Source organism: Scyliorhinus canicula, chromosome 19 (assembly GCF_902713615.1).
Source record: "Scyliorhinus canicula chromosome 19, sScyCan1.1, whole genome shotgun sequence".
Lineage (NCBI taxonomy): Eukaryota > Metazoa > Chordata > Chondrichthyes > Carcharhiniformes > Scyliorhinidae > Scyliorhinus > Scyliorhinus canicula.
Window position 1 is genome coordinate 13,077,185 of NC_052164.1, and position 16,978 is coordinate 13,094,162.

General features: G+C 47.8%; 2 protein-coding genes across 3 annotated transcripts in view; one reads left to right on the top strand and one right to left on the bottom strand.

Annotated features, from left to right (window-relative positions):
* The window catches only part of rapgefl1 (Rap guanine nucleotide exchange factor (GEF)-like 1), a 98,758-nt gene extending 94,276 nt beyond the window's left edge, over positions 1-4,482 (top strand). The window contains exons 16-17 of the mRNA XM_038779615.1: positions 1,302-1,356; positions 3,013-4,482. Coding sequence (XP_038635543.1) covers positions 1,302-1,356; positions 3,013-3,137 — 180 coding nt within the window. The 3' untranslated portion in view covers positions 3,138-4,482. The remainder of the gene's footprint in view (positions 1-1,301; positions 1,357-3,012) is intronic.
* A 7,814-nt stretch (positions 4,483-12,296) lies between these two features.
* Positions 12,297-16,978, bottom strand: part of LOC119954423 (gasdermin-A2-like) — a 45,957-nt gene continuing 41,275 nt past the window's right edge. For both annotated transcript variants that reach the window (XM_038779624.1, XM_038779623.1), the window contains exons 8-10: positions 16,038-16,212; positions 13,973-14,046; positions 12,297-12,540 (exon numbers count right to left, since the gene is read on the bottom strand). In XM_038779624.1, the coding sequence (XP_038635552.1) occupies positions 12,322-12,540; positions 13,973-14,046; positions 16,038-16,212 (468 nt within the window). In that variant the 3' untranslated portion in view covers positions 12,297-12,321. The remainder of the gene's footprint in view (positions 12,541-13,972; positions 14,047-16,037; positions 16,213-16,978) is intronic.

Sequence of the window (16,978 nt, forward strand, 5' to 3'; positions counted from 1 at the left end):
AAATTTAGAGTATCCAATTATTTTTATTTTATTTTCCAATTAAGGGGCAATTTAGCATAGCATGAAACCCTCGCAGACATGGGGAGAATGTGCAAACTCCACTCGGACAGTGACCCAGGGCCGGGATTCGAACCCGGGTCCTCAGCGCCGCAGTCACAGTGCTAACCACTGCGCCACGTGCCACCTTTTAGCATGAATCTTGCAATGAACCCAGACTAGAGAGATTTCAGAAAAAGGCTAGTTTCACCAGTGAGATTCACCAGATCCATGACTGGTAAATTGGTAATATTGAACACCAATCATTTTCAACGTGCCCCCGCCATGGAGCGCAAACCTGGTGCCAGTCAGATCTCACTCATCGCACACAAGTGTTTTCCTGAATCCCTGCGCTGTGAAAGTTGTTTGGTGTGGTGCACTGTGCCCTGAGGGACTGGGAGATGATTGTCTCTGACAGATAAAATGGATAAGTCCGATGACACGTTCGTCGAGCAGCATCAGTTTCTGAAACGCTGACTCACTCTGCGGCGCAAATTGTTAAATGTATGCGCTTAGTATTTTGGCAAAGCTGTGACTCAGCAATAATGCAAACCTATGGCAGGTGATTACTCGTGCGCTCCACAGAATGTGAGTTTCCTATCTCTTTCCTATCATTCCGGGGGATGAGTTGGCTGCTGTCATGCGTGTCCTAGTAGCTGGAGCATCGAGCAGCAGAGGACAAGGTGAAGAAGGGAATGGCTGCATAGCATAGGCCAACCTTCCAACAATGAACTGCATTTATATAGCGCTTTTAACATGGTGAATGTTGAAAAGTACATCATAGGATTGCAATGAGATAGAAATTGGCAAGGAACAGGAAAATAGTTAGATAAGGGCGGCACAGTGGTTAGCACTGTTCCTTCACAGCTCCAGGGTCCCAGGTTCGATTCCTTTCTGTGCGGAGTCTGCACGTTCTCCCCGTGTCTGCGTGGGTTTCCTCCGGGTGCACCGGTTTCCTCCCACAGTGCAAAGATGTGCAGGTTAGGTGGATTGGCCATGATAAATTTCCCCTTAGTGTCCAGAAAGTTTATGTGGGATTACTGGGTTATGGGAATAGGGTGGAGGTGTGGGCTTAAGTAGGATGTTCTTTCCAAGGGCCGGTGCAGACTCGACGGGCCGAATGGCCTCCTTCTGCATTGTAAATTCTATGATTCTATGCAAGGTTGGGTCAATTGAAGTGTGTTTAGGAATCAAAAAAGGATCTTGTCCTTTGGTACATTTACAAATCTTTTACATTGGATCAAGTATCGCCTTCTCTCTTACAGCACATGGTGGCCAACGCGGTACGGACCATGAGGAGATATCGAAGTACCCCCCTCAGTAAGTAATGGAGAGAAACTAAACAGTCAGTGCTTTGTCAGCTGGTTAATCTAAATGGGAGCAGTGGATGCCATCCTCAGAGTTAGTGTTGTGGGGGCACGCAAAGCAACTAACTCAGTCCATCTGTTTTCTTTCCTCTCTCTCAAGAGAGAATAAGATTAATGGGTTCATCCAGAGCTATACCCGGGTTAGTGTTCTTGTTGTTGAGGTGAAGGGCTGCCCTTTTTACAAAAAGACTTGTTCTCAGGGTGTGAATCATGAGGCTCAGGTCGCACTTACCTGAGAAGGTGACTGTGAGCCGCCTGCTCACAATTGTTTCTGCAGCTGCGTGGTTAGCTGGGGTTGCTTGAGAGGGCCTGACCGAGTAAGCCGCTGAGACTGGAGCGAGAAGGAGGCCAGACCAGATAGGGGGCAGCAGGTCCCCATCCCTGAGGTAACTGAGCTTTCTGTCTGGCCTCAGTTATGAGATCTCCCAGCTTGCGCTGTTGGATTTGACCTCACGACCTTCCGGTTTCTGGTCCTGCATCATAAACACCACAGTACTGTAATCCCATAAAGTTGACAATCCAGCATTTAGAAAGGGCTGGGGGGGGGGTTCAATCAGTCCTGAAAACTTCATAAACAGTGACTTGGCAGCCAATAATGTTGGGAACGCAGATAATAAATTAAAAATCCACTAGACCTGTAACATTAACAATCTTGCAACAAATATCTCACTGCTGAAGGTGCCCCATTCAGCTCTATTTTACCTGAGTAAATACTGTAGGCGAGAGAATTGGTCGGTTACCGGTTATGAAGGGCATCATAGTCACGCCTTATATCCACATGCTAGCGAATAAATGGATAGCCAACAGGGTTAGGGACTGGAGCTCATATGAGGTTATTGGGTTACGGGGGTAGGGTGGAGGTGTGGGGCTTAAGTGGGGTGCTCTTTCCAAGGGCCGTGCAGACTCGATGGGCCGAATGGCCTCCTTCTGCGCTTTAAACTCTATGTTCGAAACCAGGAATTGCTGAGAGAATCTATATCACCATATTGACTATGTGCAGCTGAAGCAGCAAAGACTGAGAAAGAACTCCTGCTTTTCCCAGCCTGCGTTGCTTAGCTTGGCTACCGGGTGATGCACTGGGCACCGTAAAAAGGGGAGAGAAAAAAATAACGAACTTGCATTTCTATGGCACCTTTCACAATCTCAGGGCTTCCCAAAGCTTTTTACAACTATTGAAGTAGTTTTGAGCACAGTCACTGTTGCTGCGTCGGGAAGTTGGCAGCCAATTTGCGGACAGAAAGCTCCCACAAACAGCAGTGTGTCAATGACCTGATTGTCTGAGCATTTGGTGATGTTTACCGGGGATAAATATCGGTTAGACACTGCTCCTCTTTGAAGTAATGACGCTGGATTGTGAGGGTAGACCAGCCATCGGTTTAAAGTCTCATCTGCTGGATGACATCTCTAACGATGCAGCACTCCCTCTGTACTCCACTGGGAGTGTCAGCCTCAGTTTTGTGCTCAGGTCCCTGAAGTAGGACTTGAACTCACAACCTTCGTTACATTGAGGCGAGAGTGCGGCCAACTCAACCACGGGTGTCGCTGGACGGTTTGGCACTGAGAATTGCTGCTCCCCCACTCATGGCTGTTTCTTCTCCTTCCGTTACAGAGCCGGCATCAGAATTGGCTGCAAACCACATTGAGATTAAGGCGTACGTCCGTCAGCTCCATGTGATCGACAATCAGCAGTTGCTTTACGACCTCTCTTACAGACTAGAGCCCAAGGACCCATGACCATGGAGTGCTGTGCTCTGCTCGCAGTCTGCAATGCTAGCCAATGGCGTTGAAAGTGTATGTGGCTGTGCCACTGCTGATCTGAACTCACTGTGTGTGACTGTGTAGAACCACCGACCTACCAAAAGACATCTGCCACAAGCTGAATGTGCACTAGAAAAGCTGACCTCAAAGTGGCTTTGAACCTATCCCAGACGCATTCACACATTCAAATATATTACACTGGACTGCTGCAGCCCAGGAACACTTGTGGTGTGCGCCCAGTATTCTTTCAAGAGATTTGTGCACTAAAATGGGACCTTGACCAGAGAACACTAAATGCCTGCAAACCCTCTCGGACTATTATTTTTTGATACTTTCTGTTTAACCAAACAGTGGGTTCATGTGTTTGGAAACCAAGAGATACTGCCAAGCAACACAGAAGACGAAAACAGAATGGGGAACTGGAGAGAGGGTGGGAGTGATACATATGTACAGGTCTTTCTCGGGAATATCCTAATTTCTGCTTGTACCCAGTACTTAACTGAAGATTCAAATACGAAGCCTTCAGTATTTACACTACTGTAATAGATGGTGACACAGGACATTGGCTCCCTCTTTTGGCAAGATACGGATAGCTTAGGTTTTAAACCTGAATCTGTTACATGCCAATTGCACCGTTGCGGATGTGAAACTAGCAACCAGTAACGACACTACTCATCTTGGCTTCACCCTCTAATTTTGAAATGTTTATTTATTTCCCTTACATTGATAAGACTCCCGCCTCGCTGCCTACGTCCGATGACAGGCAGGTCGCCAGCTCCTCGCTCAATACTGATGCCACCCTGGATCAGGACGACCGATGTAAGAGCAACGTGAAGATTAATAGAGAGGGATACACTAGTGCTCTTTATTCCCTTTGCCTCCACCTATGTGGGGAAACTCCCTATGCTGCTGTGTAATACCTCTCTGGAATTCATGGGGTGTAACTTCATACACTACCAACAGATGGAGCATTATGAAGCTCCGTTTCCACATTTCCAACATCTCCCCACCAGTCTGACACTGAATCAGTATCATGCCTTTTTTTCGAATTGTAACCTTTGATTTGCTGTAGAATTTACATTGTAATATAAAATGGATCAATTATTTAACAGTTTTTAATTTCAATATTGCATTTAGGGAATAATTTCTACATTTTTAAAACGTTTTGTACAAAGAATGCTTTTCCTCATTTGGATTTATTTTGAGTTTATGGGTATAGATATGCAGTGTTTGTCAGATTATCTCTGTCTTGTCTACTTGTAAAGAAAGCACTTACAGATCAGACTGAAATTATGCGTAAAATAAACAATTTTTCTAAAAGGTTCGGTTAATGTTTCATATTTTCCAGATATAGGAATGTGCGGCTAAGAACTGAATACAATGCTTTTTTTTTTAAATTTTGATTTAGAATACCCAATTCTTCTTTTTTCAATTAAGGGGCAATTTAGCGTGGCCAATCCACCTACCCTGCACATCTTTTGGGTTGGGATGAGGCCCACGCAGACATGAGGAGAATGTGCAAACTCCACACAGACAGTGACCCAGAGCCGAGAACAAACCTGGGTCCTCAGCGCTGTGAGGCATCAGTGCTAACCACTGCGCCACTGTACCGCTCCAGAACACAATATTTTACAAAATTGTAAATAGGTTCGCAATTTGGGAAAGTGTTTTTGCTATTTTTCTAAAAAAAAGAGGATAAATTTGCAGTGTCATTTCGGACTCCTCTTCCTCCAGGTACTATGCCCCCAGGTACTATGCCCTAGGTAGTTGGCAACCATAGATTCCCATTGGATTGATCCGTGATTATCCTCAGCAAAGCACTGTAGTGGTTTGTCATCACCTTCTGTAGTATGTCTGACCAGGAAATTCTCTTACACTTGACACTATTATTGGATGGATTCAAAGGCCGACTGTAATCGCACCTTCCGTGGCCATCAAGTCCTGAAGTGGGATTCGAACCCGGAGCTCTGACCCAGAGGTAGGGATGCGCCACAAGGCCCACCACCACATCTCCCCTGTTTTGACTTCCATAAACTCTGCTGCTTGGGCCCTTATCGCACCAAATCCTGTACACTCAATCATCCTCTCTGCTTGCTGGCAGCAACCTGATCAGTTTTAAATTCCCTCCTTGGTATCGCCGTCTCTGCAATCTCCTCACAGCCTTCTGAGGTATCTGGAATCCTCGAATTCTGGCCTCAATTGTAATCACTCCGTTATTTATAGAGATTTATAGAATTTACAGTGCAGAAGGAGGCCATTTGGCCCATCGAGTCTGTACCGGCTCTTGGAAAGAGCACCCCACCCAAGCCCACACCCCCACCCTATCCCCATAACCAGTAACCCCACCCAACACTAAGGGCAATTTTGGACACTAAGGGCAATTTAGCACGGCCAATCCTCCCAACCCGCCCATCTTTGGACTGTGGGAGGAAACCGGGGCACCCGGAGGGGACCCACACTGAACATGCAGAGTCAGCACAGACAGTGACCCAAGCCGGGAATCGAACCTGGGACCCTGGAGCTGTGGAGCAATTGTGCTAACCACTATGCTACCGTGCATGTTGCTGGCTTGCTTTCGGCTGCCTGTGCCCGCAGCTTTGAAACTCCCTCCAAACTTCTCCAATTCTCTACCTCTTGTTCCTTTAGGACACTCCTTAAAACCTCACTCTTCAATCAGACTTTTGGTCAATTGATCTCCTTATATGGCTCTGTGTCAAATTCTATTGATAACGGTCCTACGAAACACCCTGAGACTATTTACTACATTAAAAGCACTTGACAAATGCAGTTGCTGTTGTTGGCTGCTTTTCTGAACCGTGGGATGATGGCACAGATAAGGAGTGGCTTTACTCTGTATCCATCTCCCAAACTGGGACGGGTTGGCGACAGCCCCTTGTGCAAATTATACAAACCCTGTTGGCTCCCCTCAAAAATAAAACAAATCCTCTCTATTGTCGTCACGAGGAGTCCTGAAAAGGTAAGGCCAAAATGTTTTCAAAAAAAGAAGCACCGCAAAGCGTTGGAGGGCACAACGTGTCCCAGCCGGGACCATCCGAAGATGCCGGCTTTTATTGGGTGAGATTAACGAGCCACTCTGCTGGGCCTCTGCCCCTCAGCGAGGGAGCTTGTGCTTCATGAGCCCCACGGAGAGATCAATTAGGTCGTCCCTGTGGGTCTCGTGGAATTACAACACCCCCCCCCCCCCCCCCTCCAGAAGTCCACAAGCCTTCGCTTGGGGAACATCGCCTCCGCGCCAATGTCTTGGGGGGCATGCCAGCACCCGCTTCCTGGCGAAGCTGTCACCCGAAAACATGGACCCTTGTGTCTCCATGTCGGACCCAGAGCCTTCCACCTTGTACATCTCAGTGTCTGGGCGCCTAGGGGGTGTTACTTCTTGGGTGACGGGCAGGAGGGATGAAGGGCTGGCTCCCTGCTTCGGAGGTGGTCTAGATGCTTTTGCACCGTCCACTTTCACTTTTTCACCGTGTATGATCCCGGTCCAGTCCATTCCACCACACTCCCTGTTATCCACTCATCACCAACTCCAAAATTCTGGATGTTGTTGTTATTGCCTTACTGACTGACCATCCCTCCCACTAACCACATGTCCATTCTCCCGTAGGTCCTTCAGCTGATGGCATGGCACATCCCGAGTGGTCCCTTCCTCTGCCACCCAGAAGGACACCTCGGAGGAAAGCTCCAAGGATGCCATGATCAACGCATCGTAGCTGTCATCCCCACCCTCCACCAGGGCAGATACGCATACCTCGGTGAGAAATGTTAGTGGGCAGGCTTCTGGGGCACAGTCTGGTGAGCACCACACAGTTTTGGATGTACATCAGGTGAAGGCAGGAACCCCCAGGTGAGACAGCAGGCGGAGGACTGCTGGATCCCAGGACCCAGCTGGCTCCCAGCCTGATGCTGTGCTGTGCCTCTGGGACAGGTTTACCTGAAGCTGATGGAGATGTGGTTGGGATATTTAGAGGGAGATGTCAGCGACACTCCAGCAGTTCCATAGCCGATTGGAGGAGTCCCAGAGGCTACAGGCACAGGAGATGTCACCGACAATGCGTGGCATCGAGGCCAACACCGCAGTGTTGAAGGCATGGCGCAGTCGGTGACGGCCATAGCTGAGGGATTCGGCTGACTATCCAACTCGCTGGGGGATGTGACCCAGTATCAGGCTGACCTTGATGATGTGCTTTGGGACATGTCCTGCTCTCAGATGGAAATAACCGAGGAGCTGCGGAGTTTGTCCCAGTCGTAGGTGGGCATTGCTGAGGCGCCGCAGAGCATGTCCAGGAGGAGGCGGCGCTGGGTGACAACCCAAACCCGTCCCATTGAGTGGGGATGGTAGCCACCAGCTGCCCCGCGTTCCACCCCTCTGATGAGGCCGCGTCTCGCAGTCAGCACAGGGGACAAGGTGGAACGGTTGTGCATGTGGCGTCGACAAGTGTGCCTGGGCCCTCTGGCCACAGGGCCCCCAGAGGAAACCTGCCAGGGGCATCAAAAGCCAAGACATGGTAAGCAGTTGGCTGCCTCCACCTCAGATGTGCATCCTGGGGACACACCCAGGCATAACAGTAGAGCAAGGAAGGCGAAGCATGTTGAGGATCACTGAGGGAATCCGGGGGGTGGGGGAGGATAATGGGGCAGCACCAGTGGGAGAGTGGGGGGCATTGTTGGACACCTTTGACCCATTAAAAACCCATGACCACAAGCAGGCTGACCTCCGAACCCTTGGCTCATCTCTCCAGCCATCTCCCCCTCCCCATATCACTCACCCATCTTGCGGATGTGGACATGTTCCCAGAGCTGTGTCCCATCTCCTGTGGGTGTTCGGATGTTGATTGTGTGGTGTTGCCTCCCGCAGTGTTTAGGCACAGTATCCATGCATCAAAGTGATTGAGATGCCAGGCAATGACTCCCACATGCGACATGTGCTGCCCACCCGCGGGAATCCACTTGGGTTGTGTGAAATGCTCACCTAACCACGTTTGCCAATTCCTTATTAGCGATAGCCTTCAGCCGCAGGCCAGAGGTCTCAGCAGTCGGTGGGGGTTATGAGTGGTTGGTGGTGCAAATGGGCAGGGCCTATGTGTGGTGGTATGGATATGAGCACTGCCATTGTGCAGAGCACTGGCTTCCCATTGGCTCTGGCTGGTCATGTGCCTCTCGTCCGATTGGTTGGGACTAGTCATGTGACTGCTCTCCAATTGGTCGAGAGGTAAGTAGGCCCCGCCTCCGAGGCGGGATATAAGTACCCAGAGTTCCCGGTGGTCGGCCATTCTCTGTAGTCGACCACCGGGCTAACAACTAGCTGATTAAAGCCATAGTTCGGATCCTAAATGTGTCTTGAGTCGAATTGATGGTACATCACTATGATAGCCCCCAGAATGGATACACATGATCCGGACGTTGGCATGCTGGTGCCCATGTGGTTGCCCCCCCCTCAGCAAGCCCAGTGGTCCTGGGCTCTTTGCCCGTGACCACCTGCTGGGGAGGCCACTAAATTACGGGAGGCCGCTGGATATGGGGTCGCTCCTGTTAATTGTATGGAAATTGGTCTTAAGTGTTTTCTCGCCATGCTATGGCGGGATCCCAATTTCGCCTGCAGCAGTCGGCAGGTTGCATCGCAAACTGTTTAGCGCCTGGTGTAGTTCTCATTTTCGGTCTCTCCCGCTATTCACCGTACTTGAGCGAGAGCGCAACGGGCCTGAGAATCGTTCCTGTGGTTTATATGGATTTCAGAATGTAGGTGTGGGACTTCACATGAAAGGAGTGGCTGATGTTCCCCGGATTTCACACTGTTGGAGCAACTGTTGCTTCCCTGATGATTTGGGTAGAGGGTAGGATTGGGGACATATACGGCTGGTTCGGAGAGCAGAGTAAGGCACAGGAGGATAGGTTGGGGACTGTGGTGTGAGGTGATGCGGTGGGTGAAGTCCACCATGCGCGAGGGTGAGCTTGATTCAGTTCAAGGTGGTGCACGCGACTCGGGTGAGGATGAGTGGGTTCTTCCAGGGGGTGGCAGACGAGTGTGGGCAGGGGGCGGGCAAAACATGCTCACATGTTCTGGGGTTATGAGAATCTGGAGAGCTTTTGGGAGATGGGCCGGGCTTCTCCGCCCCGCCACCCCGAAGTCGGCTTCTGCATTGTCCGGCGCCGGTGGGATTGAAATGAAAAATGAAATGAAAATCGCTTATTGTCGCAAGCCGGCTTCAATGAAGTTACTGTGAAAAGCCCCTAGTCGCCACATTCCGCCGCCTGTTTGGGGAGGCTGGTACAGGAATTGAACCCCGCTGCTGCCTTGTTCTGCATTACAAGCCAGCGATTTAGCCCAGTGTGCGAAACCAGCCCCAGGATTCACGGCATGCTGGTCAAGGGCCGTTGACAGCGGCCCTCCCGGCGATTCTCCGGGCCCCAATGGGCTGAGTGGCCGACGAGTTTGGCCCCGCCCCTCTGGCGTGGATTACTCACCTCACGCATGGCGGGACCTGGAAGTAAGTGTGCGGGGGCCGTCCTGGGTGGGGGGGAGGGGCCATGGGGTTTTGGAGGAGCTGGAGCTGCTGGAGGGGAAAGGGGTCTATGTCATGGCCTTCGCCTCTCTGATTGCCCCCCAGATTATCCTGTGGATTTGGAGGTTGATTACACGGCTGGGGGTGGCAGCCTGGCTGGAGGACTTGTATGACTTTGTTCAGGTGGAGAAGATGAAGTTTGAGTTGAGGGGGTCAGAAGAGGGTTTTGAGGCGCAATAGTGGCCGATCATAACTTTACTTGAAGAGCTTTTCGGCATGGGGGCGGGGGAGGGGTTGGGGCGGGATTAAAACAGCAAAAACTGTACAAATTGTTAACTATACTTTGATGGACTGTTGGTCTACATGTTTGGGATAAAATATCTTTAAAAAAAAAGATTATGAAGGGTATGGATAGGGTGGCTAGGAAGCAACTGATCTCCTTAGTTGAAGGGTTAATACGGGGCGGGGGGGGGGTTGATGGGGGGGGCATAATTTTAAGGTGAGGGGCAAGGACTTGCTGGGATTTGAGGAAACACATTCTCACCCAGAGGGTGGTGGGAGTCTGGAATACACTTCCTGGGAGGGGAGTAGAAGCGGGAAACGTCACAAGCTTTAAAACGTATGTGGATTTGCACATGAAATGTCATAACCTTCAAGGCTATTACTGGAAGTGGGATTTGTGTAGATTTACTGTAGTTTTGTCGGTGAAGAATCTGAACTTTATGACTCTGGCTGGTAATCCAGAGGCCTGGATAATGATCCAGCACGAGTTCAAATCTCACTGCGGCAGCTAAGGAATTTCAATTCGAAATGAATTGAAAAATTCTGGAATAAAAAGTTAGCACCAGTAATGGTGACCATGTAACTACAGATCCATCTGGATCACTAATGTTCTTCAGGGAGGTAAATCCAGGAAATAACCTGGGATTAATGGACATCATGCCATGTCTAATGCCAAGATATACAGCCATGAATACTGTGAGGAACATTGAACAACCCAGTGAGGAATCAGTTCAGTCATTGTGTAAATAATTAATAAAGAACATTTATTAAAGTGAAAGAAAAAAACACACAACAAAAGACTGTGCTATGACACTTAAATATATGAATAACTAAACATACCGTGTTACCTGTACCTCTTGTTCCCAAAACATACCCATCTTCCCTGAAATAACTGAGACACCCTTTCCCAAGCAACATCCAATGTTATTAAATCTATAGGTCAAATCCAGCTAATAGTTACCACACAATATCTATCGCATAGATGGCCAAGTCTGGGAAAACGTCTCTTTCTGGTTCAGTGAATGCACAAAACTGTGTCTGCAATCTGCTGAGGCTCTAAATGTTAGCTGGAACATGCTTCCATGGCTTGGATCTTAGATGGAACTGGCCTGGCTGACTGTTGGAGGGAAAAGTAGCCAGCTTCCCCAAAAAGAGCGGTAGCAGTTATACAGTTCAATCTCTTTGATGTTCCCCTCTGTGGATTCTGCTGTCTACCTTTCTCAAATTCCTTGCCTTTAGAAGTCATCATTTGTATAGCCCCACTGATCTCTGGTAAACAATGTTTCTGATATTCACACCTCAATGTCTCTAGACTCCTGCTAATCTTGTTGCTGGGTAAATCGCATCTCATTATTCCTCTAGATGGCGTCCAATGTCGCTACTTTTCTGTTATTTGTTTTTCATCTCAGACTCACTGTTAATCTCGTTAATCTCGTTAACTTCCCACATTCCTGACACATAGTTGTAGATGATAACTCACAGTTGTCCCAAGGTTTTGCAAATCGCCATTCAGACTACACTTGTGTGCTGTATTGATAATAATGTCACAAGAAAGATACATATGAATTGGAAGGGTAATGTGCCCTTCAGCATGAGGAATTACATTTCATCCCCTATCGTTTTGATAGATGTAAAATGCAATGCTTACTCAAATGGTTGAAACTAATTTAGTAAAGCTATAAAACCAGCTATATTATTGCTCACTATTATAGGTTATGTTAAGTTAATGAATGCAAGTTAACTCAACTTGGCAATTCAACTCTGCCAACCAATCTGCCCCTTTTCTTGTGCAGTACAAATGTTGCTTTCTTTGAAATTTGGCATTCTTGTGTGTGTCCTGATGAGTGCGAGATGAAAAGATTCAACAGCATTTATCTTTTTCATCTCCAGAGAGTTGTCAGAATGTGGAACTCACTATCACATTCAGTGAATGGTTGGGGTAAATGGCATTGACATATTTAAGGGGAAGCACATGAGAGAGAAGGGGACGGAAGCTTATGGAGTTGGGTGAATAACTATGGGTTATGGGGGGAGGCTCAAGTGGTCCACAAACTCCAGGATGCCTTCTTTGGGCCGAATGGTCTGTTTCAGTGCTGTGTATCCTTTAGAATTCCTCGTGGATGAACTTATTTCCCTTTTGCAGATGCTTTTCCTGTTTTATACTTTTCCAAGCTCTGTGAAGGGAATTTGACCATCTATAATCTCTCTGTATGGATAAAATGGTATCCATGAAGGACACACAGATTATCACTGCAAAGGTAGAATCAATGCAAATAGAACAGTGCATGTGGATCTTCTCTGAGCTCTACTGCAATAAAAAAGACAAATCAGTGCATTAAGTATGTGAGGAATTTACTCTCTCAATGGTTGCTCAGTGCTTCCAGACAGTACAACGCAACGGTCAGTTCATGGAGGCTTGTTTTTCTCATCTTTTGAACACCTTCTCTCTTCACCTGAATTCCGATTTCATTCAGAATCTCTGCAGTTATTCCAAAGGCAGCCTCCGTCAAAACCCGGGTATCCACTTCCAGGAACTGGCCCACTTGGCTACATTCCAGATCATTGACGATGCTGGTGACCTTCAGAAAGAACAAACGGGTGAATGAAAGGGTTGCACCTTTTCAGTTTCACGAGCGAGATTTACAGGTTGGTCCAGTCCTGAGGAGCCATTGCGGTTATAAAGGGCCCAGCCATGTGTTTGCTTCTCGACTAAGCTGAGCACTAGACCTCCGCACAGTCAGCCACTTACTGCCATTGTCATGCAGCCCGGGGGTCAGGGGAAACTCAAACCAGCACTCTCAGAAGGCTGTCCAGCTCTCAGGGGCAACCCAGTACAGCTACTTGCCCACATTTATAAAACCCTCTGAGCTGCTGATTTTAGTTTACCTGTTATCGCTCCTGCTTATCCACGGTTTTCAATTTAGTTCACTCCCAGATATTTATTGGTCAGAGTTGCTCATCATGTGCTCAACCTGGGAGATTGTGACATCATGCTCGAAGACATCAGGCGTGTGTCCCATCGTCATCCCGCCCTCGAGCAATATTTTGGTGGGCGGGCAAGCATGACAGTCGGAAGCATGCAGGCCTACAATCTAGCAGGCAATTTAGCCCATTAACACACATTTACGCGGCCCGTCTGCCTTCATGATTGGAGGGCAGCCCAATTGGCCAGGCGTCTTTACGCTTTACCCACAAGCTCGATCCAGGGTGGAATGCAATGTCAGGACTGAAACGAAATTCACAAGGTTGTCTGGGGACTGGGGGTTGGGTCTGATTCAATGCACTTTGCACAGGCTTTCCTTCGCTATTTGTTTTTCACTGGTCTGCAGCTCCCTGCTACAGCTCCGCAGCAGCTGCCCCCTAGAGGGGGCACATTAGAAACACCAGCATGCACCCTCCCTTACGCTAGCTTCCTTCTACGCACTGGCCCTGACGCAACATGGCGTACAGCAACATGGCGTACAGCAACATGGCGTACAGCAACATGGCGTACAGCAACAGGGGCCGGTGCGTCAATGCACACACTCTTCCCACAGAGCCGTTAATTGGCCCGTCAGCGCGAAATTGCGCACCGGGGGACGAACAGGGGCCAGGAACGCATTTCATGCCCACCTCTGCACCCATGCAGTGCTGAACGAGTGAAAAATTCAGGTCATCATGCCCATTATAATTCATTGTGCCATGCTTATTGCTCTTTGAATTCATTCCCAGTTATCGAGAATATCTGTTGGAATTCATTACTTTTATTTATCTCAATTTAATTAATTATTGACTCAATACTATTCGGATTCATTGCCCTCTCAGATATCAATTATTCCTATTTTACTTTAATTCTATTATCATGTATTCAGTCCCAGTAATCTACATTTACCCTTTTAATTTACTCTCAGGTGTTCATTATTTTCTGTTTTGTTAATTCCCAAATGTTCAATATTTCCAGTTTAGTTCACTCCCAGGTATTCTTTCATTTCATAAATGTATTTATTTGCCTCGTTCACAGTCTTTTCTTACCACATTGAGTTGTTGAGGTAAAATCTTCATCTTCAAACTCTGAGCTAACAATTGCAGAGTTGCTGGTGGCAGATCTGGAAAAGAGAAAAGAGAACTTTGGCAAAGAACCAAGAGCAAAATGCTTAGTCTCAGAGGCTTTCTATCTGTGCGCTGGTGATTTCTGAACGGTACCTCAGCTGCTTGTAGAGGGAGTTTTGCCACTGGTGTAAATAACAGCCATTACGACATTCTGCTGTAACATCCACAGGATGCTGGGCAGCAACCCACCAAGGCTCCTTCGACAGCACATTTCAAACTTTACCACCCTGAAAGACAGGGGCAGCAGGCGCATTGGAATTTCGCCAGCTGTCAGTCACATCATCCTGACTTGGAAGCATATTGGTTGTTCCTTCACTGTCGCTGGGTGAAAATCCTGGAACTCCCTCTCTGACAGCACTGTGGGTGTACCTACATCGCATGGACCGCTGTGGCTTAAGGAGGCGGCTCACCACCACAACAAAGGCTGTCCTAGCCAGCGACGCTCACACCCCAGGAACAAATAAGAAGTTCAGAGACGTGCGGCAAGTTTTCAAATTTCAAGATTTCAATCCCCGGCCCACCGTCTCCTGTCCGGGGAGAGGCTGGGGCGTTTAAAATCAAGACCTCAGTTTCCAAAAATCAAAGGGTTTTAAAACTTATACTCTGGGTATGGACGACATTGGCAAAGCTGCCAATTAATTCCTGTCCAGGATTCCTGTGAGTATATCATGACGGAGGGTTGCTAATAGTTTCGGCTAGCTGCATGACTCACTAGAGTTATGGTATCATAGAATTTACAGTGCAGAAGGAGACCATTCAGCCCATCGAGTCTGCACCGACCCTTGGAAAGAGCACCCTACTTAAGCCCACAGCTCCACCCTATCCCCATACCCAATAGCCCCACATAACCCGTTTTAAAAAAATGTATTTAATAAATTTAGAGTACCCAATTCATTTAGAGTACCCAAGCATCCTCTCGGGCTGCATCACAGCCTGGTGTGGCAACTGCTCGGCCCTGGACCGCAAGAAACTTCAGAGAGTCGTGAACACCGCCCAGTCCATCACACGAACCTGCCTCCAATCCATTGCCTCCATCTACACCTCCCGCTGCCTGGGGAAAGCGGGCAGCATAATCAAAGATCCCCCCCACCCGGTTTACTAACTCTTCCAACTTCTTCCATCGGGCAGGAGATACAGAAGTCTGAGAACACGCACGAACAGACTCAAAAACAGCTTCTTCCCCGCTGTTACCAGATTCCTAAATGACCCTCTTATTGACTGACCTCATTAACACTACACCCTGTATGCTTCATCCGATGCCGGTGCTTATGTAGTTACATTGTATATGTTGTGTTGCCCTATTATGTATTTTCTTTTATTCCCCTTTTCTTCCCATGTACTTAATGATCTGTTGAGCTGCTCGCAGAAAAATACTTTTCACTGTACCTCGTTACACGTGACAATAAACAAATCCAATTTAATCCAATCCATTTTTTCCAATTAAGGGACAATTTAATGTGGCCAATCCACCTAACCTGCACATCTTTGGGTTGTGGGGGTGAAACCCATGCGGACATGGGGAGAATGTGCAAACTCCACACGGACAGTGACCCAGGGCCGGGATTCGAACCCGAGTCCTCAGCGCTGCAGTTCCAATGCTAACCACTGCGCCACATGCCCCCCGTGCCGCCCACAGTTGGTTGAAATCTGACTGGAGACTGGCTGTACCAGGTAAAGATTGAAAATATTCTTCCCCAAAAGGACTTTATGACCCACATGAGATTTTGTGCTAATTTGACAGCTTTGAATTTTCTTTTTGAAACTCAATCTGCCAGGACAAAATTTCAACTCTTTTGTTCTCTGGTTTAAGGCCTTTCGTTCAGCAATACAGCCATCACATTGCCGTGTGCTACGATTCTCCCTTTGTAGCAGACTGTGTCTCCCTTTGTAGAAGACTGCGCCTATTTGCGCCTATTCTAGGTTAGTTCGATGTGAAAAGAATGGATGTTGGTTTGTCCACACTGAAGGATCAGATTTGGCTCCTTACCTTCCAAGGCTGCAATGAGAAAACAAACTGCTTTAAGGAGCCTGTTCTCAACAGTGTTCTGCAGCTGGTCCTCACTCCAGATGCCCAGCAGCTTCTCTGCACACTCTTTTCCTTTTGTATCCAACTTATTCAAATCTGAGAGCTCCATTTTGATTCCAGCACAAGCATCACAGAGCTGAAAACAAAAGAATGTAAGTGAGAAACTTTATCAATGTTTATTGTTTATTGATAAAATCTGTCACATGCACCAACGTACTGTGAAAAGTATTATTCTTCGATAAGACCTGACAGATCACCCCATACATACACACATAATCACAACGTACAAAAAAAAACGACAACTGTAAAAAAGGAAAAATGCATAGAAAGATCAATTTAATGTATTGACAGGCCAATCAAGAGTCTAGTCGCAGCAGGGAAAAAGCAGTTTTTGAATCTGTTAGAACAAGTTCTCAAGCTTTTGTGTCTTCTGCCCTCTGGAAGAAGTTGGAAAAAAGAATAACTAGGATGGGAGGGGTCTTTGATTAAGCTGCCTTCTTTCCCAAAGTAGCAAGAGATATAGACAGAATCGAGAGATGGGAAGACGGGCTTGAGTGACGGACTGAGCTGTGTTCGCAACTCTCTGTAATTGCTTCCGATCTTGGGCCGAGCAGTTGCCATACCAGGCTGCGATGCAACCAGATGGAATGCTTTCTATGGTGCATCTATAGAAATTGTAAGAGTCAGTCTTATCTCTTTGAACAAAGAAATTTGTGATTGAGATAGAAATAAAGGAAGAACTGAGAAGGAGGGTGAGTTAGAGTGAGTGAATCCAATGTCAAATCAGGTACAGAGATAAAGAGGGTGCGATCCAATGTCCACGCTGTGCCAGAAAAGAGGCTTGCCACGGTAAAGTGTGGCAAATAAACGGCAGGAGACCCCACTCCCGGAATCTACCGGCT